The 26,640-nt window shown below is 42.9% G+C and overlaps 1 protein-coding gene across 3 annotated transcripts; it reads right to left on the bottom strand.

The window, feature by feature from the left end:
• Window positions 1-4,536: 4,536 nt before the first annotated feature.
• On the bottom strand, window positions 4,537-25,896 carry LOC106602421 (uncharacterized). 3 transcript variants are annotated; one of them, XR_006769707.2, is made up of 6 exons: window positions 24,624-25,858; window positions 24,096-24,226; window positions 23,716-23,892; window positions 19,237-19,387; window positions 7,218-7,702; window positions 4,537-6,113 (listed from the first exon to the last, which is right to left on the bottom strand). XR_006769707.2 is itself a non-coding variant. In XM_014195043.3 (3 exons), exons 1-3 carry the CDS (start codon window positions 24,904-24,906, stop codon window positions 22,606-22,608), a joined length of 1,701 nt encoding a protein of 566 aa, XP_014050518.2. In that variant the 5' UTR covers window positions 24,907-25,896; the 3' UTR covers window positions 21,392-22,605. The 3 variants fall into 3 exon arrangements, 1 of the variants encoding a protein (XP_014050518.2); XR_014391971.1 differs by lacking the exon at window positions 4,537-6,113 and having other exon boundaries at window positions 6,120-7,702; XM_014195043.3 differs by lacking the exons at window positions 4,537-6,113; window positions 7,218-7,702; window positions 19,237-19,387 and having other exon boundaries at window positions 21,392-23,892; window positions 24,624-25,896.
• Between the last annotated feature and the right edge of the window lie 744 nt (window positions 25,897-26,640).

Genomic DNA, 26,640 nt, shown 5'->3' with positions numbered 1-26,640 from the left:
TTCCTATGACATCGGGTGTTGCAGGTGTCCTGGAGGGCAGGTAGTTTGCCCCCGGTGATGCGTTGTGCAGACCGCACCACCCTCTGGAGAGCACTGCGGTTGTGGGCGGTGCAGTTGCCGTACCAGGTGGTGATACAGCCCGACAGGATGCTCTCAATTGTGCACCTGTAAAAGTTTGTGAGGGTTTTCGGTGACAAGCCCAATTTTTTCAGCCTCCTGAGGTTGAAGAGGCGCTGTTGCACCTTCTTCACCACACTGTCTGTGTGTGTGGACCATTTCAGTTTGTCGGTGATATGTATACCGAGGAACTTAGAACTTTCCACCTTCTCCACTGCTGTCCCGTTGATGTGGATAGGGGGGTGCTCCCTTTGCTGTTTCCTGAAGTCCACGATCATCTCTTTTGTTTTGCTGACATTGAGTGAGAGGTTATTTTCCTGACACCACACTCTGAGGGCCCTCACCTCCTCCCTGTAGGTTGTCTCGTCGTTGTTGGTAATCAAGCCTACCACTGTTGGGTCGTCTGCAAACTTGATGATTGAGTTGGAGGCGTGCATGGCCACGCAGTCGTGGGTGAACAGCGAGTACAGGAGGGGGCTGAGAACGCACCCTTGTGGGGCCCCAGTGTTGAGGATCAGCGGAGTGGAGATGTTGTTTCCTACCTTCACCACCTGGGGGCAGCTGTCAGGAAGTCCAGGACCCAGTTGCACAAGGCTGGGCTGAGACCCAGGGTCTCAAGCTTAATGATGAGTTTGGAGGGTCCTATGGTGTTGAATGCTGAGCTGTAGTCAGCGTTCTTACATAGGTATTCCTCTTGTCCAGATGGGATAGGGCAGTGTGTAGTGTGATTGGTAACATCTGTGGTAACCAGTTTATAATAACAATTAGGCACCCGGGGGTTTGTTGTCAATATACAGTGGGGGAAAAAGTATTTGATCCCCTGCTGATTTTGTACGTTTGCCCACTTACAAAGAAATGATCAGTCTATAATTTTAATGGTAGGTTTATTTGAACAGTGAGAGACAGAATAACAACAAAAAAATCCAGAAAAACGCATGTCAAAAATGTTATAAAATGATTGGCATTTTGATGAGGGAAATAAGTATTTGACCCCTCTGCAAAACATGACTTAGTACTTGGTGGCAAAACCCTTGTTGGCAATCACAGAGGTCAGACGTTTCTTGTAGTTGGCCACCAGGTTTGCACACATCTCAGGAGGGATTTTGTCCCACTCCTCTTTGCAGATGTTCTCCAAGTCATTAAGGTTTCGAGGCTGACGTTTGGCAACTCCAACCTTCAGCTCCCTCAACAGATTTTCTATGGGATTAAGGTTTGGAGACTGGCTAGGCCACTCCAGGACCTTAATGTGCTTCTTCTTGAGCCACTCCTTTGTTGCCTTGGCCGTGTGTTTTGGGTCATTGTCATGCTGGAATACGCATCCACGACCCATTTTCAATGCCCTGGCTGAGGGAAGGAGGTTCTCACCCAAGATTTGACAGTACATGGCCCCGTCAAATGATGCGGTGAAGTTGTCCTGTCCCCTTAGCAGAAAAACACCCCCAAAGCATAATGTTTCCACCTCCATGTTTGACGGTGGAGATGGTGTTCTTGGGGTCATAGGCAGCATTCCTCCTCCTCCAAACACGGCGAGTTGAGTTGATGCCAAAGAGCTCCATTTTGGTCTCATCTGACCACAACACTTTCACCAGTTGTCCTCTGAATCATTCAGATGTTCATTGGCAAACTTCAGACGGGCGTGTATATGTATTCTTGAGCAGGGGGACCTTGCGGGCGCTGCAGGATTTCAGTCCTTCACGGCGTAGTGTTACCAATTGTTTTCTTGGTGACTATGGTCCCAGCTGCCTTGAGATCATTGACAAGATCCTCCCGTGTAGTTCTGGGCTGATTCCTCACCGTTCTCATGATCATTGCAAACCCACGAGGTGAGATCTTGCATGGAGCCCCAGCCCGAGGGATATTGACAGTTCTTTTGTGTTTCTTCCATTTGCGAATAATCGCACCAACTGTTGTCACCTTCTCACCAAGCTGCTTGGCGATGGTCTTGTAGCCCATTCCAGCCTTGTGTAGGTCTACAGTCTTGTCCCTGACATCCTTGGAGAGCTCTTTGGTCTTGGCCATGGTGGAGAGTTTGGAATCTGATTGATTGATTGCTTCTGTGGACAGGTGTCTTTTTTACAGGTAACAAGCTGCGGTTAGGAGCACTCCCTTTAAGAGTGTGCTCCTAATCTCAGCTCGTTACCTGTATAAAAGACACCTGGGACCAGAAATCTTTCTGATTGAGAGGGGGTCAAATACTTATTTCCCTCATTAAAATGCAAATCAATTTATAACATTTTTGACATGCGTTTTTCTCTATGTTTTTGTTGTTATTCTGTCTCTCACTGTTCAAATAAACCTACCATTAAAATTATAGACTGATCCTTTCTTTATCAGTGGGCAAATGTACAAAATCAGCAGGGGATCAAATACTTTTTTCCCCCCACTGTACCATGGCTAACGGCTGTATGCAGGCACTCCGCGTTGTCATGCTTAAGAATAGCCCTTAGCTGTGGTACATTGGCCATATACCATACCCTCGCATGCTTTATTGCTTAATCATAGCAGTCAAACGAGTTAAATCGACATCCATTGATGGAAAATGATATGGCAAGTTTAATTTGTTTATGTCATGTGATAGTTCACAATAATTATTATTTTGATGAAAAACACATTTTGCTTCTAACGTAGTTAAAAGTTACATCTATTCCTTCTTAATTAGTTTGAAAACATAATGGAAAAATTGTTTATTGTATAAATGTGGCAACTCTTGCTGTGGGAAATAAAAATAGGCAAATTTTCAGGCCCTTTAGCTGTTTTTTGAGTGGTCATTGGGCTTGAAATGTTTGCTAGACCTGACCTGAGGGGCCCCCATGTTGAGGGTCAGCGTGGTGGATGTGTTGTTGCCTACCCTCATCAACTGGGGGTGTCTTGTCAGGAAGTCCAGGATCCAGTTGCAGAGGGAAGTGTTCAGTCCCAGGGTCCTTAGCTTAGTGATGAGCTTGGAGGACACTATGGTGTTGAACGCTGAGCTGTAGTTAATGGACAGCATTCTCACGTAGGTGTTCCTATTGTCTAAGTGGGAAAAGGCAGTGTGGAGTGCAATAGAGATTGCATCATCTGTTGGGGCTGTATGTGAATTGGAGTGGGTCCAGGGTGTCTGCGATGATGGTGTTGATGTGAGCCATGACCAACCTTTCAAAGCATTTCACAGCTACAGATGTGTGCTATGGGGCAATAGTCATTTAGACAAGTTATCTTGGCGTTCTTGGGCACAGGAACTAAAGTGGTCTGCTTGAAACATGTAGGTATTACAGACTGGGTCAGGAAGAGGTTGAATACGTCAGACACTTGCCAGCAGGTCAGCGTATGCTCTGACTACGCGTCCTGGTAATCCGTATGGCCCTGCCGGCCATGTGAATGTTAACCTGTTTAAAGGTCTTACTCACGTCAGCTACAGAGAGCGTGATCACACAGTCATCTGGAATAGCTGGTGCTCTCATGCATGGTTCACTGTTGCTTTCCTTGAAGCGAGCAAAGAAGGCATTTAGCTCGTCTGAAAGGCTCGACTCACTGGATAGCTTGTGGCTGGGTTTCCCTTTGTAATCCGTGATAGTTTGCAAGCACTGCCACATCCGTGCGGATGTTGCCTGTAATCCATGGCTTCTGGTTGGGATATGTACGTATGGTCACAATGTCATCAATGCACTTATGACTGATGTGGTTAACTCCTCAAAGCCACAAGATGAGTCCCAGAACATATTCCAGTCTGTACTAGCGAAACAGTCCTGTAGTTTACCATGCACAGGATGTACCAGTGACTCGTATTGAGCGTGTCACTGGTACTTCCTGTTTGAGTTTTTGCTTGTAAGCAGGAATCAGGAGGATAGAGTTATGGTCAGATTTTCCAAATGGAGGACGAGGGAGATCTTTGGATGCGTGCCTGTGTTTTCGCCTGTAGTTGCACAGGTGACATGCTGGTAGAAATGATGTAAAATGGATTTCAGTTTTCCTGCTTTAAAATCACTGGCCACTAGGAGCGCTGCCTCTGGATGAGTATTTCCTTCTTCGCTTATGGCCCTACACAGGTCATTGAGTCCAGTCTTAATGCCAGCATGGTAAATAGTATGGTCTACAATTTATGAGGTATTCTAACTCAGGTAAGCAGAAACTTGAGACGTCATTAATATTAAAGATTACGTACCAGCTGTTGTTAACAAAGAGACATCTCCGCCCCCCCCTTGAGCTTACTCATCACTGCCGTTCTGTCCTGCTGATGCATAGAAAAACCAGCCAGATGCATATTATCCATGTCCTTGTTCAGCCAAGTTTCAGAGAAACATAGGATATTACAGTTCTTCAGGTCCCGTTGATAGGATAGTCTCGAACGGAGCTCATACAGTTTGTTCTGCAGTGATTGTACATGAACAATTTCTTGTCATTCAGCTCAAAAAAGTAACTTTCTGTCCACTTCTTCCATGGGCAAACATGTATGGAAAGTTTTATTTAAATCAACAGGGATGCAGCAACAGTAATTGAATAAAAATGTATTTACCCCTGAGCATTTCAATGGCAAAGAGAGGTTCAGGGAAATAAATGATAAATATATTTGGAGTTATTTTCATGAAATAAACAACCAGTGATTTATTAGGCATGATTTAAAAATACAATTAAATAGACTGCTATTTGGGGGCTTTAAAGTACAGTACTGCTTATTACATTACACATCAAATTTCCTTTTCACGATCAGTATCTTTCAAGCTCAGAGCACTATAAGGCAAGGAAAATAAGGCCAATTTTAAATCTAAACGGTCAACACGCAAATACAAAATCAACAAGATTTATTAACAGATTTGATCACTTAATTATAGTACATAAAGGAACAGGTACCACCTGATTATGCCAAATAATGTTGCGAGGGACATTATATTTGTTATGAATAGAACATAGGCAAAACCAAATTGAGAGGGGAAATATAATGTTGCTCTTCAATAACATGACAGTGCTTTGGCTATGCTAGCACCCAAAACAACAAGTCTGTATATCTGAGAATGTGAGTGCACCCAGATGCTCAACTGAGGGACTTAGAGTACTTTTAAAAAAAATATCGTACCCCAAGACACTTCACATGATAACTATAATGTCAGCTAAAGAATGGTTCCCAGATATCCCCTGTATAAAACTCAAGCCACAGTGCTACAATTTCTCCCCATTGTGGACACTCTTATGTCTGGTAAGGTTAGTCAGGAAGGAGAAGCTCTTGTAACATAGTTTGCACTTGAAGGGCTTCTCCTTGGTGTGAACGGTCTGATGCATCTTCACAAAGTTCGACTGAGCGAAGCGCTTCCAACATGTGGGGCAGGCGTATGGCTTGTCGGCATCCCCCCTAATGCTCCGCCTCCCACGTTGTGACCCAATGACACCAGGCGAGATAGAAGCAGGAGCCACCACCCTCAGGTGGTTAGTCTTTGAGCTCCCTCCTCTAGCCATTTGGGTGTTGTTGGGATTGTGTGCTGTGTTGGTAGGGTAACCATGAGGTAGCTGAGGAAGGCTAGACCCAGGCCCAGGCCTTTCATGAACCCAATCACTAGGCATTAGACGAGACTCTGAAGGAGAAGACAAACTTCATGTTAGATTCCCATCAGGGGGGTCTCCCTCTAGTCTCTGTGAAGGCTGAAGCCCAGGGTGTCTTGCTCTGTTCATCAAGGATACTGTGGAGGTTGTATCATAGGAACAGGAGGGTCTATCTCTATCAGCCCCAGGCCCTGCTCCATCCCTGCACTGAGACTGTGAAGAGAAGGGTCTGGGCTGCAGACTGGAGCCTCTCTGATGACCACCATGTCTGAGGTTGTTCAGTCCACCTGTCCGCTGGTTGTGTTCTGTGTGGTGCTGGTGGTGGAGTCTCTGTCCCTCACGGTTGGGTCCTGGATCCGACTCAGGAAGAAAGAGCGACGGCTCCTGATCCATGATCCTGATCCGGGGCCAGGGTTTGTGACCAGCTACCTCAGAGGTCCAGTCTCTCCCACCAGCAACACTGGATATTAACAAGTCCTCGTGGACTGCAGACACAAATGGAAGAGAAAATCATAAAGGTTTATATAAGAAACTTTTTGCAGTACATACACAAACATGACAAGATATTCTAAAATATTAACCACAGTCAATGGAGGTATGAGGGATATAACCAGGTTGGGGGAGTATAGGGGATATGACCGGATAGGGTTGGGGGATACTTTGGAAAAAGTTCAACATTACATGAAATTGCTTTTCAATAATGAAGCATTTTTACAGACACCATCACACTATCATCTACTCTGCCTCATCATACTCATTCTTTCCTCAGTTCTCATCCAGTTCTCTACTACATCCAAAACCAACAGAATTAACTACAAACAAACTAACCAGTACTATGTTACATTAAACTATACATGGGCCGTGTGCATTTTCTGGTGGTGTATCCTGAGGTAGGTCCTCTCTGAAAACCTCTTCCAGAACTTCTTCTGACACTGAGGGCAGCTGTAGGGTTTCTCCCGTGCGGTCACTCTGGTGTGTCTTCAGGTGGGACGAGTCGGAAAAACAGGCCCAGCACAGGCGGCAGCCCAACAATTTCTCCCCTACGTGCATCCTCTGGTGGATCTCCACCTGTTTGGAGAAACTGAAAGCTTTCCCACAGAATGAACACTTTAAGAGCTTCTCTTTGCCACCGGATCTGCTGATAGCATTACTACTACTGTGATTTGTCAATGGGCTTGTGTAGCCATTTAGAGTTGAGGCACTGGCATTGTCTGAGGTCTGGTTAAACATTAGGAGAGTGTGAGGAGGACAAAGGCCAGGGAGTGTTTGTTGTCGCATGGTCCATGTTCCAGTTGATAGATCCTATAGAAGGCAGGCTGAAGGCAGCACCTGTTAGGGGGTTAACCTGAGGCGCCATCAGTCTCTCTGAATCACAACTATAGGAGCAGGATGGAACATCGCTAGCCGAGTCTGTGGCTGTTCTCATACGGACACCTCCCCGTCCCCGCAGACCAAATCTACGCCTCACCCAGTCTGTTGTCATGGAGACTAAGTTTGGTTTCTGTTTTGTGTTCGACTGTCTGTTTCTAGTTGTGGTTAACAGTGTTGTTCCCCAGCCAAGAGTTGAGGACGTTGTCCCATCCACTGACCTCCACTATGTCGCCTCTGGTCCTGGCCTGCTCAGTGATGTTGTCCCCTGGGCCCTTGGCTGCACCCGTCTGGGTCTGGGAATCCAAGATGGCCACACTGTCTCTTCTGTTAGCCTCCAGCCAACCACCTGCAGGAAGACGTTACAAAATAGACTTTACAAACATGGCAGAGAACTCATATAGCAATGGAGTTCTTTGAGTCAATTACCTGATCAAGTTCATACATTATAATGTGTGTTTTAGTATGTAAACATGAGTTGTATTGATTTCATTTTATCAATGAAGAAAATTAAGAAAGAATAATAGGCAGGCGCATCACTATTCCCATTGAAGATCTATTACTGTATGTAGGCTATATGTATTTCTCCCTTAACTTGCTCCCCCATCTTTGGTCCACTCCGCAGGTCAATTCTCTCTGGTCTGTCCTTTACTGTCTCCTCTTTGACCAGCAGCAGATCAGGCTTCACATCCTCCGTGTCTACTGACTGTAAGAGATACAGCGTAAGACGATGTTGGATGACGAAATCTCATATGAGCACCCTGCTATGGGGCATATTCTGATGGGTCAGTGAAGGATTGCTATGAGTACTATGCAAACATGTTAATTTGATACTATGAGAGCTTCATCTGGGTGGACTGAGCTCTGCCAACACTGCTCACACAGCTCCCGCTCCAGCCATTGCATCCAGCAAATTGAAGGAGCTCTGTCGAATGCGCAGTCTGCTCTGCTCTCATGTGGATGGCCAAGGACCTGGCAAAGTCTCAGCTCACTCAACAAATAGCTGCAGATGATCCTATGCCAGTTAGCCCTTATGTAAATGAACTGAATACCCCTCTAAATCTCGTAGGGGGCTAATGCACCTAAATGTGCGTAGTATGATTAAAAGAAATGGGCACAATTGACATTTGGATCCAGAACTAGTGTCCTGACATTCTGGTTCTCTCTGAAACATGGTTAAATGGTTCTGTCTCTGAAAAAGAGATTAAATACATTAGAATATTTTACTTCAAATGTGACAGATTACAGAAAGGGGGGGAGTGGTTTCAGAAAGTACTATTATTCTACATTTTACTGCGTTTCAGCATTCAAAATTGAGTAAATAGATTTTCTCTCACCCATATAGACACACACACAATACCCCATAATGACATAGTGAAAACATATTTTTTGTCATTTTTGCCAATTTATTGAAAATGAAATACAGCAATATCTACTTTACATAAGTATTCACACAGAGTCAAAATTTTGGCGAAGCACCATCGAGTACAGCTCTGAATCTATCTGGGTAAGTCTCTTAGAGCTTTCCACACCTGGATTGTGCAACATTTTACCATTATTCTTTTCAAAATTCTACAAGCTCTGTCAAATTGGTTGTTGTACAGTGCTAGACAATCAATTTCAGGTCTTGGCATATATTTAAGTAGATTAGTCAAAACTGTAACTTGGCCACTCAGGAACATTCACTGTCTTCTTGTTAAGTAACTCCAGTGTACATTTGGCCTTGTGTTTCAGGTTATTGCCCTGCTGAAAGGTGAATTCATCTCCCAGTGTCTGGTGGAAAGCAGACTGAACCAGGCTTTCCTCTAGGATTTTGCCTGGGCTTAGCTTCATTCCATTTTATTTTATCCTGGAAAAATCCTCAGTCCTTGCCAATTACAAGCATACCCATAACATGATGCAGCCACCACTATTCTTGAAAGTATGAGAGTGGTACTCAGTAATGTGTTGTATTGGATTTGCCCCAAACATAACACTTTGTATTCAGGACAAAAAGTGAATTGCTTTGCCACATTTGTTTTACAGTTTTACTTTAGTGCCTTTTTGCAAACAGGATGCATGTTTTGGACTATTTTTATTCTGTACAGGACTCTTTATTCTCCCTCTGTCAATTAGGTTAGTATTGTGGAGTACCTACAATGCTGTTGATCCATCCTGAGTTTTCTCCTAACACAGCCATTAAACTCTGTAACTGTTTTAAAGTCACCATTGGCCTCATGGTGAAATCCCTGAGGGATATCCTTCCTCTCTGGCAACTGAGTTAGGAAGGACACCCATACCTTTGTTGTGACTGGGTGCATTGATACACCATCCAAAGTGTAATGAATAACTTCACCATGCTCAAAGGGATATTCAATACCTGCTTCTGTTTTTACCCATCTACCTATAGGTGCCCATCTTTCCGAGAAAGAGTTAAAACCTCCCTGGTCTTTGTGTTTGAAATTCACAACATGACCGAGGGACCTACCAGATAATTGTATGTGTGGGGTACAGAGATGAGGTAGTCATTCAAAAAATCATGCAACTTATTATGTGACTTGTTAAGCACATTTCACTCCTGAACTTATTTAGGCTTGCCATAAAAAAGGGGTTGAATATTTATTTACTCAAGACATTTCAGCTTTTAATTAATTAGTAAACATTTCGAAAAGCATAATTCCACTGACATGGGGTAGGCCAGTGACAAAAAAATCTAAATGTAATCCATTTTAAATTCATGCCCTAACTCAACAAAATATGGAACAAGTCAAGGGGCGTGAATACTTTCTGAAGGCACTGTATGTAAAATATAATTTCATGGCGTTCCATTTTTTACAAATATTTCTGTTCTCAAGAAATGTAAGCTCCTGGTTGAAATTGTGTCCATAACCCAGAATACACATGTATTTGTTGCTGTGATTTACCCCTTGCTGCCATGGCGGATGCTATTGGTGCTATATCTGAGTGTTGACCCTTTTTCCCCGGCCTCAGATCAATTAAAGAATACAGTGCTTTCGGAAAGTATTGAGACCCCTTGACTTTTTCCACATTTTGCAACGTTAAAGCCTAATTCTAAAATGGATTTCAGCAATCTACACACAATACCCCAAAATGACAAAACCAAAAAAGTTTTTGAGAAATTTTTGCAAATGTATAAAAATTTAAAAAACATACCTTATTTACAGTTTAAGTCGGACGTTTACATACACTTAGGTTGGAGTCATTAAAACTCGTTTTTCAACCACTTCCCAAATTTCTTGCTAACAAACTATAGTTTTGGCAGGTCGGTTAGGACATCTTCTTTATGCATGACTGTCGTGTCTTTGGCATCATTAAAACTGAAGACATATTTATCAAATAACTCTCTAATTATTATTACGCAATTAAACTGATTAATCGTGTAACTGTAATTAACTAGGAAGTCGGGGCACCAAGGAAAATATTCAGATTAAAGTTATAATTTTCCTAATATAACTTTCAGATATTTTAATATCTGATCTCTTAGTCTTCTGATTAATGACGTATTCTTTACCTCGTCAGTCTCATTCCAAACGTCGTAAATTGTTGGTTATCTGCACGAACCCAGTCTTCACTATGAGTCATCCATACATCAATTGTCTTAAAATAATTTATTTACTAACTAAGTAATTCACAGAAATGCATAACAAACAGTAGATATCGTTACATAGAAATGATAGAGGAATGTGCCCTAGTGGGCTAAACCGGCATGGCGGCTTGTTAGACAAAAGGGGAGTGGGGGGTCAACTGAGAAGGCACTACAGAGTTGATAATTATAACAATTGAAATGCTAATACTTTGCACATGAACGCTCACTCATTCGGGAACAATTGCAATCAATATATATATTTACGCTCATCTGTTGAAAATTTTGTTTCTGTTGGAGAGTCTGTCCGCCTTCTCTCTTTGTCGTGGTTAGAATGGGTAGTTCAGAGTGACATTCATACATGTCGTTATAGAATAGATGTTTTTGGCGGTTGTCGGTCTTCGCGTTCAATGATACCGAATTCCTAGCTGCACACTAGTAATTATTATCAAAGACTTGTTCTTATTCTGTCGGTATCGATAGTCTAAGAGTTTAACCACGTGGTATGGTTAAAAGTTAATCAAGAAATGCATGGTCTCCAACCTTTAGCCATCTCGTAATTGAGGTAAGCTCGGTCTGGTGATAGAAAACCAAGGTGGGGGTTTTATTCGGGACATAGAAAAAGGCTGTCTCATGACGCCAGGTCCTGTCTGTGTCCCTGGGGGCTTGCCAAGGACTTAGTGAAACTTTAAACAGAAATACAACTGTCTCACATTAACATCATTACATAGCATCCCATCATCTCACAAATAGCTTCATCCTTATTCATTCATTTTATACAACCATTTAGATGTAAGTCTCATAGCTGAGGCTATTGTATAAACATGATTATGGTAATGTGGCCATATTGTCTCTCATGAGTTTCACAAAATTGTACCAAACGGACCAGTTCATAGCTGGATTCTTCACTGATCTTTTATACCTTCTCCAGAACCTGAATATTGTTCGATTGTCAAGTTCTGTGAGGTAGAAGAATTCCTTTGTGTGGTCTATGAAAACTCACTGTCTCTATACTGTGGCCATGAGGAGAGAATCTCCTCATAGGAATTTAGGACCTCTTCTGACCACAGCCGCCTGGGTGTAGGAGACAGAGGGAGATGGTGCAGAGGTAGGGGGATGGTGCTCGCAGTGTCCAAAGAGGGCAACGTCATGACAATGACAAGTAATTTTCCCAACAATTGTTTACAGACAGATTATTTCACTTATAATTCACTGTATCACAATTCCAGTGGGTCAGAAGTTTACATACACGCAGCCGTCAGAACAACAGCAAAGGACCTTGTGAAGATGCTGAGGAAACAGGTACAAAAGTATCTATATCCACAGTAAAACAAGTCCTATATCGACATAACCTGAAAGGCCGCTCAGCAAGGAAGAAGCCACTGCTCCATACCCGTCATAAGAAAGCCAGACTACGGTTTGCAACTGCAAATGGGGACAAAGATCGTACTTTTTGGAGAAATGTCCTCTGGTCTGATGAAACAAAAATATGACTTTTTGGCCATAATGACCGTTGTTATGTTTGGAGGAAAAAGGGGGAAGCTTGCAAGCCGAAGAACACCATTCCAACCGTGAAGCAGGAGGGACTGGTGCACTTCACAAAATAGATGGCATCATGAGGGGGGGAAATTGCATGGATATATTGAAGCAACATCTCAAGACATCAATCAGGAAGTTAAAGCTTGGTCGCAAATCGGTCTTCCAAATGGACAATGACCCCAAGCATACTTCCAAAGTTGTGGCAAAATGGCTTAAGGACAACAGAGTCAAGGTATTGGAGTGGCCATCACAAAGCCCTGACCTCAATCCTATAGAAAATTTGTGGGCAGAACTGAAAAAGCGTGTGCGAGCAAGAAAGCCTACAAACCTGACTCAGTTACACCAGCTCTGTCAGAATGAATGGACCAAAATTCACCCAACTTATTGTGGGAAGCTTGTGTAAGGCTACCCGAAACGTTTGACCCAAGTTAAACAATTTAAAGGCAATGCTACCAAATACTAATTGAGTGTATGTAAACTTCTGACCCACTGGGAATGTGATGAAAGAAATAAAAGCTGAAATAAATCATTCTCTCTACTATTATTCTGACATTTCACCTTATTAAAATAAAGTGGTGATCCTAACTGACCTAAGACAGGTAATTTTTACTAGGATTAAATGTCAGGAATTGTGAAAACTGAGTTTAAATGTATTTGGCTAAGGTGTATGTAAACCTCCGACTTCAACTGTACCTAAGTATTCAGACCCTTTGCTATGAGACTTGAAATATAGCTCAGTTGCATCCTGTTTACATTGATCATCTTTGAGGTGTTTCTACAACTTGATTGGAGTCCACCGATGGTAAATTCAATTGATTGAATATGATTGGGAAAGGCGCACACTTGTCTATTTAAGGTCCCACAGTTGACAGTGAATGTCAGAGCAAAAACCAAGCCATGAGGTCGAAGGAATTGTCCGTAGAGCTCCGAGACAAGATTGTGTCGAGGCACAGATCTGGGGAAGGGTACCAAAAAATGTCTTCAGCATTAAATGTCACCAAGAACACAGTGGCCTCCACCAAGATTCTTCCTAAAGCTGGCCCCTTGGTAAACTGAGCAATTGGGGGAGAAGTGCCTTGGTCAGGGAGGTGACCAAGAACCCGATGGTCACTCTGACAGAGCTCTAGAGTTCCTCTGTGGATACGCTAGAACCTTTCAGAAGGACAACCATCTCTGCAGCACTCCACCAATCAGGCCTTTAGGGTAGAGTGACCAGACAGAAACACTCCTCAGTAAAAGACACATGACAGCCTGCTTGGATTTTGCCAAAAGGCACCTAAAGGACTCTCAGACAATGAGAAACAAGATTCTCTGGCCTGATGAAACCAAGATTGAACTCTTTGGCCTGAATGCCAAGCGTCATGTCTGGAGGAAACCTGGCACCATCCCTAAAGTGAAGCATGATGGTGGCAGCATCATGCTGTGGGGAATGTTTTTCAGCAGCAGGGACTGGGAGACTAGTCAGGATCGAGGGAAAGATGAACGTAAATATCCTTGATGAAAACCTGCTCCAGAGCGCTCAGGACCTCAGACTGGGGCGAAGGTTCACCTTCCAACAAGACAACGACCCTAAGCACACAGCCAAGACAATGCACAAGTGGCTTCGGGACAAGTCTCTGAATGTCCGTGAGTGGCCCAGCTAGAGCCTGGACTTCAACCCCATCGAACATCGCTGGAGAGACCTGAAAATAGCTGTGCAACAACGCTTCCCATCCAACCTGACAGAGCTTGAGAGGATCTATAGGTGTGCCAAGGTTGTAGGGTCATACCCAAGAAGATGAGGCTATAATCGCTGCCAAAGGTGCTTCAACAAAGTAATGACTAAAGGGTCTGAATTGGTATGTAAATGTGATCGTTTTTTATTTGTAATAAATATGCAAAAATGTCTAAAAAACAGTTATTGCTTTGTCACTATGGGGTGTTGTGTGTAAATTGAGGGAAAAAAACAATTTAATCAATTTTAGAATAAGGCTTTAACGTAACAAAATGTGTAAAAAGGGGTCTAAATACTTTACGAATGCACCGTATGCATTGATTTTAATCTGGCTCAATTGATCTCAAAACCCACACAGCTAAATGTCCCGATAAATATTTGTCTAGTGGAGTATTTGCATATGATCTCAGTGATCATTGTTCCATAGTATGTATGTATGTATGTATGTATGTATGTATGTATGTATGGATGGATGGATGGATGGATGGATGGATGGATGTATTAGAGATACCAAACAGCAAAATACTAATCCTCATTTAATAACAAATATGCATTTAAAAAAAGTTTCCTCCTTAAGGGTTTTTACATGTTCTACTCTGATTTAGCCACTGTCTCCTGTATTCCTGACCCTGAGTTGGCTTTAGAAAATGTATCCTCCATATTTATTCCTCTGGCAAATAAACAGGCCTCTTTTAAACAATTCAGAGTAAAAGATAGAAAACCAAGGGTTAGCTCTTCGGAGCCATCTGAGCTCCTTCAGACGAGAAATCAGGCCCGGTCCAAAGCAAGGAAAACTGACTCTGTAGTGAATTGTGAGAAACAGATGCACTGTCTCTGACTCTGCTGGTGAATTGTGAGAAACAGATGAACTGTCTCTGACTCTGCTGGTGATTTTGAACAGTAACAGTAAATGCACTGAAGTGTAGAAATTCCTCTTCCCTGCCTAAGCAAGTTCTGTCTGACTCTGGCTAACTGATAAGAATGCGATAAGTGATGCTTTTAAACATCATTTTACCTTGGCAGGCTTATTATTTGAGAGAAACTGTGGTTTAATTGACACTGGTCAGTCAATCGACTGTCCTTCACGCTGCCGGACTCTAGCTAACTCGACGGTTAACCAGTCAACTTCTAGTGAATCTTTTTGTTTTCATTTCACCAATTTACTACCTGTTATGTACTAGATGCCTTGCTTAAAAGGACATTTAAAAAATTGTCGACTTTATATTCATCATCTCCAGCACAACCATCAACATACAGTCGTGGCCAAAAGTTTTGAGAATGACACAAATATTAATTTCCACAAAGTTCGCTGCTTCAGTGTCTTTAGATATTTTTGTCAGATGTTACTATGGAATACTGAAGTATAATTACACACATTTTATAAGTGTCAAAGGCTTTTATTGACAATTACATGAAGTTGATGCAAAGAGTCAATATTTTCAGTGTTGACCCTTCTTTTTCAAGACCTCTGCAATCCGCCCTGGCATGCTGTCAATTATCTTCTGGGCTACATCCTGACTGATGGCAGCCCATTCTTGCATAATCAATGCTTGAAGTTTGTCAGAATTTGTGGGTTTTTGGTTGTCCACCCGCCTCTTGAGGCTTGACTACAAGTTCTCAATGGGATTAAGGTCTGGGGAGTTTCCTGGCCATGGACCCAAAATATCGATGTTTTGTTCCCCGAGCCACTTAGTTATCACTTTTGCCTTATGGCAAAGTGCTCCATCATGCTGGAAAATACATTGTTCGTCACCAAACTGTTCCTGGATGGTTGGGAAAAGTTGCTCTCGGAGGATGTGTTGGTACCATTCTTTATTCATGGCTGTGTTCTTAGGCAAAATTGTGAGTGAGCCCACTCCCTTGGCTGAGAAGCAACCCCACACATGAATGGTCTCAGGATGCTTTACTGTTGGCATGACACAGGACTGATGGTAGCGCTCACCTTGTCTTCTCCGGACAAGCTTTTTTCCAGATGCCCCAAACAATCGGAAAGGGGATTCATCAGAGAAAATTACTTTACCCCAGTCCTCAGCAGTCCAATCCCTGTACCTTTTGCAGAATATCAGTCTGTCCCTGATGTTTTTCCTGGAGAGAAGTGGCTTATTTGCTGCCCTTCTTGACACCAGGCCATCCTCCAAAAGTCTTCGCTATCACTGTGCGTGCACCTGCCTGCTGCCATTCCTGAGCAAGCTCTGTACTGGTGTTGACCCGATTCCGCAGCTGAATCAACTTTAGGAGATGGTCCTGGCGCTTGCTGGACTTTCTTGGGCGCCCTGAAGCCTTCTTCACAACAATTGAACCGCTCTCCTTGAAGTTCTTGATGATCTGATAGATGGTTGATTTAGGTGCAATCTTACTGGCAGCAATATCCTTGCCTGTGAAGCCCTTTTTGTGCAAAGCAATGATGACGGCACGTGTTTCCTTGCAGGTAACCATGATTGACAAAGGAAGAACAATGATTCCAAGCACCACCCTCCTTTTGAAGCTTCCAGTTTGTTATTCGAACTCAATCAGCATGACAGAGTGATCTCCAGCCTTGTCCTCGTCAACACTCACACCTGTGTTAACGAGAGAATCACTGACATGATGTCAGCTGGTCTTTTTGTGGCAGGGCTGAAATGCAGTGGAAATGTTTTTGGGGGATTCAGTTCATTTGCATGGCAAAGAGGGACTTTGCAATTAATTGCAGTTCATCTGATCACTCTTCATAACATTCTGGAGTATATGCAAATTGCCATCATACAAACTGAGGCAGCCGACTTTGTGAAAATTAATATTTGTGTCATTCTCAAAACTTTTGGCCACAAGTGGACATCTGCTCGTCGAACATTACATTCTAAAAATCATGGGCATTAATATGGAGTTGGTCCCCCTTTGCTGCTATAACAGCCTCCACTCTTCTGGAAAGGCTTTCCACTAGATGTTGGAACATTGCTGCGGGGACTTGCTTCCATTCAGCCACAAGAGCATTAGTGACGTTGGGCACTGATGTTGGGCAACTAGGTCTGGCTTGTAGTCGGCATTCCAATTCATCCCAAAGGTGTTTGATGGGGTTCAGGTCAGGGCTCTGGCAAGGCCAGTCAAGATCTTCCACACCGATCTCAACAAACCCTTTCTGTATGAACCTCGCTTTGTGCACAGGGGCATTGTCATGCTGAAACAGAAAAGGGATTTCCCCAAAATGTTGCTACATAGTTGGAAGCACAGAATAGTTGAATATATTTGAATGCTGTAGCATTAAGATTTCCCTTCACTGGAACTAAAGGGCCTAGCCCAAACTATTATTCCTCTTCCGCCCAACTTTACAGTTGGCACTATGCATTGGGGCAGGTAGTGTTCTCCTGGCATCCTAAAAACCCAGATTCGTCTGTCAGACTGCCAGATGGTGAAGCGTAATCACGCCAGAGAACGCATTTCCACTGCTTCAGAGTGCAATGGCGGCGAGCTTTACACCACTCCAGCCGACGCTTGGCATTGCGCATGGTGATCTTAGGCTTGTGTGCGGCTGCTCGGCCATGGAAACCCATTTCATGAAGCTCCCGACGAACAGTTATTGTGATGACGTTGCTTCCAGAGGCAGTTTGGATGTCGGTAGTGCAACCGAGGACAGCGGATTTTTACGCGTTACGCGCTTTAGCACTCGGCGGTCCTGTTCTGTGATCTTATGCGGCCTACCACTTTTAGTCGGAGTTCTGAATTCTGACAAATTCTCAAACTATGTTGGAGGAGGCTTATGGTCAAGAAATTTGCATTAAATTCTCTGGCAACAGCTTTGTTGGACAGTCCTGCAGTCAGCATGCCAATTGTACACCCTCAAAACTTGTGGCATTGTGTTGTGTGACAAAACAGCACATTTTAGAGTGTCCTTTTATTGTCCCCAACACAAGTTGCACCTGTGTAATGATCATGCCGTTTAGTTTCTTGATAAGCCACACCTGTCAGGTGGATGGATTATCTTGGCAAAGGTGAAATTATCACTAACAGGGATGTAAACAAATTTGTGAACAACATTTGAGAGAAATAAGCTTTTTGTGTATATGGAAAATTTCTGGGATCTTTTATTTCAGCTCATGAAAAATGGGACCAACACTTTACATGTTGCATTTATATTTTTGTTCAATATAACTGGTTTAAAAATTACTTGACAAATAGACCCGCAGGGGTCAATTCTGGGTCCTGTACTTTTTACTGTTTACATTAACAATATTGTTGCAGGTTACAAAAAATTGTAACCTGCATGCCAATGATACTGTTGTGTATGCTATTGCCCCCACGATTGACCAGGCTTTATCTGAACTACAATCGGTCTTCATCGTATTACGCAAAAACTTTATTGACCTGAAATTAGTATTGAATGCAGGTAAAACTAAGCATATGTTGTTCTCTAGAGCGCATAATAATAACTAATGTACTTTGGACTGTGTCCATATTGATCGTGTCCCTGCTTACAAATGTCTGGACATCTGGATAGCTGAAAAGCTGTCTTTTAAAAATAATATAGAGAAGTTGAGAATAAAAATAGGCTTCTTCTAAAGAAATAGGTCATGCCTCTCGCCAAATAGTAGACAGCAAATTATTCAGTCTATGGCGACATCATCTACACTAACGCAGCTGCCACTTCATTAAAGCTGTTAGATGCTGTTATCGTAGTGTTTTAATACGGGCGTCAGATTTAGTACTCATCAAAGCAATCTCTATCAGAAAGTTGGTTGGCCCTCTGATGTCACATAGGTTGATACATTTTCATTTATAACGCCCTTTTACAAAAACTCCCACTGTACCTAACATTATTGCTCAACTTTAGACTTACGAGTTACTACACCCGGTGTCAGGGTTGGCTTACTCCAGGAATTCCTTTGGTCTCTAAGTTAGGTTAATCAGCTTTTAGTTTTCTTGCACCGTATTTGTGGAACAATCTTCCAAATGTTCTCACATTTGATGTTTTGGTGCCTCTAGGGCAATTCAGAAGGCTGATTGAGGACCTTGTTACTGATTAATGCGTTTGTTTTTTATGACTTTTCTTTCTGGTTGCATTTTGGATTTATATTTTGATGTGTGTATTTAATCTAATTTCTGTAATTCAGGGCTCATCTGTAAAAGAGACCTTGGTCTCAGTATGACTACCTGATGAAATAAAGGTTAAATAAAAAACATGTTAGTTCATTTGATTACTTTACACTAATGGTTCGATCATTAAAAGGCATGGTCCCACAGTTTAGACAAAATTAAATCCACAAAGCATCTCAGAGTAAGAGTGCTGACCGTCCTCACCTGTCTACATAGTCTTATTCATTATGATCTAAAAGGCTAAACTGATCCTAGATCAGCACTCCTACTCTGAGAGGCTTTGTGTATACGGGCCCTGACCTAATACCATTCAGACAGTAGTTCACAGTGGGCTCACCTCAGTGAGACTGTGTGTGGTCCTGTGCTGCTCAGCTGGTTCCTCTGTGGTTTCAGGAGGTGTAGTCTGGTTGTCCTCCATGACCATGGTCCCCTCAGGGTTCCCCAGACCCCTCCTCCTTCACCAGCAGCACCTCTGGACCCTCCTACTCCTGGAAGAGACAGGTGATACAGATTAAATAGACATACACTCCATCAGATACATAATGTACACACGCACACAGATAATAAACCAGGGCGGGCGCCAGAACAAATCCGTTGGACGGGCATTTGATTTTTTCATAGGGGGGCACGTTTTTTTTCAGGACCTATGTGGATATATGTAAAAAATATATATAATATTCAAGTGTTCAGTAAATTGTATTTGTGGAGTGGCTTTGTTACACCTATGAAACAGAAAGCATAGGTGTTGGAACACGGTATATTTATAACAACAAAATAAAAATAATACACCAACAGCCAAGACGCACTGTCAATTGATGAAAGTAGCCTAAATATCATTACAAGCGCCAAGTGTGCTTGATAAGAGTGAAAATCATCACGAAGGCAATAATAGCATAATGAATATAAGTGTTGATATGACAGTCAAAAAGTCAATTATCAGTTGGAGCATGTCCATGTCACACAGCCTAAACAACGAAAGCTGCGGAGTGCGTTGCTGAATTGGTTTCTTGCTTGAGATGTAGGGCCTGCTCTCTCAGTGATGACATTTTGTGCTGATAATGACCCGTAGATTTCTCACCGGCTTGTTCTATTCCGAATAGTGCCGTCCGCTTTCCTGTCTCACCATTTCATTTGGTGGTGGCGCTACCACCTGCTCAGTGTGCACAAATATGTATGTTTTGCGCTTAGGACTCAGAGGAATAGGTTCAGGTTGAGGCTCAGAATCAGAAGAATACTCAGAGATGTGATCATGATTCATTCTTCCCCACCATCTGAGTCGTTTTTATTCAGATTTTGTAGCAACGCTAAAGAGTGCATTCATTCATCTTGGCCTGCTTGCCATTGTAAATTACACACGCTCTCACAGTGTACTCCAAGAGGTCCAGAATACACTGATAGAGTACATACCATGTTTAGATTAGAATTAAAATAGATCAATACAATAGAATGGCCCACCCTGTGTTTCATTAACAATTGGTGATTACATAATTATGCATTGTTCGCTTCCCCCTACTCATCAACCCATCGATTCTCCCCCATCATACTTTAGCCTACTTAATTTATTTAATCTCTTATGCGTTTGATTTTAGTGCCGGTATAGTTTAGGTTCAGCTTTGAGACAATTATCGGCGTAAGTCTCAACTGGGCATGGCATCTTCAACTAATCGGGAGAAGGTGGGGAGCAGGCCATATTGTGGGGAGAAGGGGCCTCCTGAAACTGTCTATAACACCAATTCTGTTTGTGATATTAAGATTCTGACCATGTGTATTATAGACTTATTTAGGAAAAGTCTAGGACGGAGGGAGGCATGACTTTAAAAATAGCAGAGTAGCCTAATGCATTTTTTTTGTATTCATGAGCAGTCCAAATGACTGCTTTTGCGCTTCTTTTGTGGGTTGTATAGTAATGCATGTAGTTTAACTGTAAAAATGTATTAGTCTGCCTTTTAATGTGGCATGAACACAACACGTCATGATGTTGTCTTCTGATTGTAAAACAAATCACTTTAAAAGTAGGTTACCTTCACACGTTAGTCCAAAATAGCATCCGAACGACTGAAACAGCACCTTTCTGTCTTACAATATGTAGCCCATTTATCTGATGCTGTCAAAAAAGAGAATGTCATGCCATGCTCTTTTAGTCCAGACAGCATCAGATACATGGGCTACACATACTGAGACAGAGGGGCGCTGTTTTGGCTGCTCGGATACTTTATCTGACAGTAATGGGTCTTTCTGTCAGCGCGTCTCGGTCAAATAAATGATAAATATTAAAATATTTTGTTTGGACGATTATGGAGATACAGTATGGCGGGCCCCCCTAAGACCCGCCCATAATGCCAGCCCTGTAATAAACACACTTTCAACATGAAGTGTTTACCCATCCCCACTACAGTTATAAAGCGCTGTCGAGTGTATGCAGAATAGGGTGAGATTAGATGTGATATACTAAAGGGTGTATACTAAAGGGTCTCAATGAAAGTCTTACAATGAAAAGTCCCATTTGTGTTTATTAAACATTTAAGTGTTAAAATACACCACATGAAAACCACACATACACGTCTCTGCATGCCTGGCAGACATCTCAGCTTGGATGTCGACCCACCACCTCAAACTCAACAAGACGAAGCTGCGGCTCCATGGTGTCCCCCTCCCAGAGTGCAAAGAACATCGAAGCAGTGACTCGCTCCTACAGGTTCATGCTCTACAACATGAGTGATGAGTTTGACACGTGCTCTATAACATCTATAGAGTACGACCCTTCCTCACACAGGAAGCGGTGCAGGTCCTAATCCCTGCGCTTGTCACCTCCTGTCTAGACTACTACAACTCTGTTGCCTGGATTTCCTGCTTGTGCCATCAAACCCCTGCAACTTATCCAGAACTCCGCAGTCTGCTGGGTGTTCAACCTTCCCAAGTTCTCCCATGTCACCCCACACCTCAGCACACTCTACTGGCTTCCAGTTGAAGCTTGCATCCACTAGCAGACCATGGTGCATGCTTACGGAGCAGCAAGGGGAACTGCCCCTCCCTACCTTCCGGCTATAATCAAACCCTACACCCCAACCCAAGCACTCCGTTCTGCCACCTATGGTCTCTTGGCCATCCCCCGGCCAGCCCAGGCAATGTTCTTCTCTGTCCTGGAACCCGATTGGTGGAACCAGCTTCCCCCTGAAGCAAGGACAGCAGATTCACTGACAATCTTCAGAAACCCAACCTCTTCAAATAGAATCTTAAATGAATCCGAAAGCCCCCCCGAATCATTAAAATAAATAAATGCAAATAAATACAAATAGTATTTTCCTACTTGCACAGATATTACTGATAACTACTTTGAGGGAAACGGTACTTGCTATATCTGTGATATAAGTCGCTCTGGATAAGAGCATCTGCTAAATTACTAAAATGTAAATGTAATGTCTCAACACAAAAATCACCATGAAGTTGATAAACTGCATACATTTTCTCATAGAAATAGTATTGGGGAAAAAATTAAGTAGTTGAATGCAGGTAATGAAACATGCAATTCTGAACATCATATAGCCTACACAGTACAAACACAATATGTAAGACTTTTTAGGCTTATATAGTACACAATGTCTGAATGTAATATTCTACCAGGAATATTCAACACTGAAATGTGTTACTCTCGTTATTCCAAATGCATCTGTGGATCTTTTCTGCTGACAACAATGAAAATCAGAAGCTATCGAGTGGAATGTTTTTTCTGCTGGTGTATCTTGAGATAGCTCCTCTCTGAGAACCTCTTCCCGCAGTGTGTACAGGCGAACGGCCTCTCTTCCGTGTGGACCTTCAGGTGCATCTTCAGGTTGCCAGCCTGGGCGAAGCGCATATCGCACCGGGGGCAGCTGTAGGGTTTCTCCCCTGTGTGGACCCTCTGATGCCTCTTCAGGTGGCAAGCCTGGGTGAAGCGCATCTGACACTGGGTACAGTTGAAGGGTTTCTCCCCTGTGTGGACCCTCTGGTGCCTCTTCAGGTTGCCAGCCTCAGCAAAGCGCATGTGACACTGGGTACAGCTGAAGGGTTTAATTCCTGTGTGGACCCTCTGATGGATCTCCACCTTCTGGGGGCAGCTGAAGCCTTTGTTACAGAACATGCAGAGGAACCGTTTCTCTTTGCTATTGCCAGATGTTGGTCTCCCTCCCTGCTCCTTGGCCCTTTGGTCCTCTGAGTTCAATACCTGATCGAAAAGGACGCAGCCATGTGAATTGGAAGGCCCCATCGACGTGGACACAGGTTCACGATCCCTGAGCACGTGCAAATGGGAGTGGGTCGCGACATTTGGATTTGTCTCCAAGCTTTCCCTGTAATCTAAAAAATCTCTGCCTTTTGAATGTCCTTCTCCTAAGTGAGTCTTGTCTACATTCCATGTCAGAGGCACGTCACCCTCCACTTTCACATCATCTACTACTATATCATCCCCTTTCTTATCTAGGCACCCTTCAGTGTATACACTACTACTGTACTGGTTCCAGTCCTCTCGAGACAGATCAGTTTGTCTCTCTAAGCCCAAGGGCATGTTGCCAGGGTCCATCTCTGTAGTGTAAGAACAAGACAGATCATTGCCAGTCTCCAACGTGTCACCTGAGTCCCGATGGGAATGAACCATCCTCGGGCTCGGGATACCGTAAAGCAAATACTCTGAGCCAGGAGCAGGACGACAGCCCAGTGGTCCCAGACCCAGTCTCTCTGGGTCTGACATTTGGTCAGGTCCTGTGTGTAAGAGCCTGTGTGTTACAGTTAAATTCTCGCTGTCTGTCTCTGACTTGAGGACGGCGTTCAGCATTCCACTGACCTCCGTGATGCTGCATCGGTTCCTGGGCTGGGGCGGGGCGGTGGGGTTCTCCGTGGCTACAATGGGTGCCACTGCGCCAGTCTGGATGTCTCTGCTGTGTCGTGGGTCATCTCCTTCAGTCCTCTCCTGCTTGACCAGAGACGATCCTCCAGGACCTGCAGCCTCTGCATCTGCAGACTGACAAGAAGAGAGGAGGTTATTACAGGTACATGAGCTGAATTGGATAATAATGTCGTAGGGAAGTCTCACAAGTGCCCCTATGGCAGATAAATCAGGATGTACATGTAAGCAAGTCAATAGCTGAGGGTAGCCTTTCTGAAATAAACGGGCAACATTTGATGTACAGTAATTTACAAATAACACGTTTTATGCACACTAACCTCTATTACGATAACATGCTGGGTTGAGGTTCCACTCCCCTCATCTATAGATATGGGTTGGTCATCTCTCCACGCGTTGTGTTCCGCTGGCTTCACAAAGCTCCTGTGGCCTCCAGTGAGAAGTCCTTCACCTGAGAGTGATTGTGGGAAAAAGGAGTGGTTATGTTAAGTACTGTCAATGCTATATTGTACACTATTGACACTGTCTACAATTGGCAAGGATGTAAGATAACACTATTCATAACTTTTTTATATAGTATTTATTGATTGATTATATTACATGCATCAAAAAATATATATTGAGTATAACAATAGGAAATAAAAGAATTTTGCTAGAATATGATATTGTCTTTGTGCAAGAAGAATTTGTTCTTAATTGATCTGCCAGGTAAAATAAAGACAGCCAAGTAATCTGGGGAAGTTGCATACTATCCAAAAACTGACCAAGACCCAATTCTGGATAACACATCTGAACACATGCGAGAGGGGAACGGGGCGACAGGCCCTGCAGCCTTCTGCAAAATGTACCTCTTGCCATTCCTCTGTATCGGTCGAGGATCTTGACACTACTGGGACGACTGGCGAGGACGCGCTCTCGAATTGTCCTCTCTGCGCGCTCCCGTGCCACCTTCAGTTCCAATAACTGTAGTTTCCTCCGCAATCCCCTGTTTTCTTTCTGGCTTTGAGTTATTTCCAAACGAAACACTGCATAGTCGTCGTCTACGAGTTTACAGATCTCTGCCACGGCTGCATTCGCTAGCACCTCCATGATGGAGGCTATTTGAGTGTGAAAAACCATACAGTTAGCCATTGTTTGCTAACTTTTGCAGCTAGCTAGCATTACCTAGATAACATTTATCAAGTCCTGTCTCCAATGCGAATTAAAGACTACACGAGGTAATGCTGTGCAGTTAAATGGGTCATATTGTAAGGTTCCAGTGAGTTAATAAACGTCCAAATAACAACAATATAAACGTTAATGTGGAAATGGTTCTTGGTCACCTGTTCACTTCCGTTTACACAGAAGAGAAAGGATTTCATTTGTTGGCGTCATAGTTTAAAGGGTGTGGTTAAATGAAAAATGTATGCGCGCTGTTCTTTGAATTACGGTACTGCTTATTACATTACACATCATTACATTACACACTTATTACGTTACACGTATTATCAGTATCTTTCAAGCTCAAAGCAGACTTGTTTACAAAGAACAGTGTGTTAGAATAGAATAGAAAATAATACAACTTTATTCCAAAGACTCAGTAAGGTAAATATTAAACTGTCCTAGCATAGGTTTACTCCTTCCTTACTACAGGCCTTTATAGGATTAGGATTAGTGTTCCCACACGTCCATATATCCATGTAACAGTACGTGTTTATAGAAGACAGAGGGACCTCCTGTGCTAATTAGCTATATAGCGTGCTCTGAACACCTGTGTGTAACGGAAGAAGGCTGCCAGAAACATGTAACTGAAAAATACTGTCTGCTGCAACTGTGATAAAGCCAGTTAAAACAGTACGTGTATATTTTACATTTGTGAAATTATTTTGATGTGGTATTAAAGTAAAGGGCTTTGTTTCTAGAACCGAGCCGCAATTGAGAATCGATTTAGACTTAAGAGTACATCTTCGGCACCCCAACAGTTGACACACAGTTCTCTCTCAGTGCTTTCTCTATCCTTGTCACTAAATTATGTAGACAACGAATGTTGAATAAAATTATATTTAAACCTACTCTGCCGGTTGTCCACAATGAAGTATTATTAAACCAACTTCAAAACGCGGGTCTATGTGTGTGGCAATCAATATGTTGTGCTCATGACCGAAGACAGGTGCACAAGACCGAAGTACACGCACCAGAACCATGCATACTAACTGAAGTCTTGCAGGAGTTTACAAAGTTTTGCGCAGGTGACATACATTTCTACTTCAGTACCGGTTCTCTAACAAGTCAGGTAAACAATACTTTGCTGTGAATATTTTGTCTGAAGGACCAACACCATGAAAAATTGGCAAAGTAAATTCAAATATAATTGTATTCAACATTCCGGCTTGTAGAGGACCATTTCCAGAATGAAACACTGTACATGTCTTAAGCTAAAGTGTACAACACCTGTTGAATATTGCTGGTGTCAGTAAATGCCGGCAAAAAAGCGTAATGAAATTGTTGCCAGCAGGGCTGGTTAGGCTGTTTTTCATGTTATCCAGAGGTGAGAACAAAACGAGATGGGTGGGACTAAAGCTTAAGAGGGTGTGAACAATGCTGAATGGGTGTAGACAAAGAAGAGCTCTTCACTAGATACCAAAACATTCAAAGGCCATTTTCTCAAAAGTTTTGCAACTTTCAAAGCAGAATTACTTTCCCATTGTTCCTCAAAAATGCAGTGTATGATATACCATTTTGTAGCTGAGTCTCTACTTTTATCCAATGTAAAAAAACACAATTTCAAATTTTGCTACATAAGACCAAATCAAGGTGGTGAGTCACATATGACCTAACCAGGTAGAAACTGTCTCAAATCTCAACAAGACAGACCGGGTATTCTCA

The sequence above is a fragment of the Salmo salar genome, chromosome 04 (genome assembly GCF_965601325.2).
Source record: "Salmo salar chromosome 04, fSalSal1, whole genome shotgun sequence".
In the NCBI taxonomy this organism is placed as follows: domain Eukaryota; kingdom Metazoa; phylum Chordata; class Actinopteri; order Salmoniformes; family Salmonidae; genus Salmo; species Salmo salar.
The sequence above is the reverse complement of the archived record's forward strand: the minus strand, read 5'-3'. Positions and strand labels throughout refer to the sequence as shown.

What these genes read in the sequence shown, in the direction of transcription:
- LOC106602421 (XM_014195043.3), bottom strand. Translation starts at nt 24,906, where the DNA reads ATGGCTAACTGTATGGTTTTTCACACTCAAATAGCCTCCATCATGGAG. An exon ending in ATACAGAGGAATGGCAAGAG is followed by an intron (nt 24,227 to 24,623) that starts GTACATTTTGCA and finishes AATCACTCTCAG; the next exon opens with GTGAAGGACTTCTCACTGGA. An exon ending in AGCATGTTATCGTAATAGAG is followed by an intron (nt 23,893 to 24,095) that starts GTTAGTGTGCAT and finishes TCTTCTTGTCAG; the next exon opens with TCTGCAGATGCAGAGGCTGC.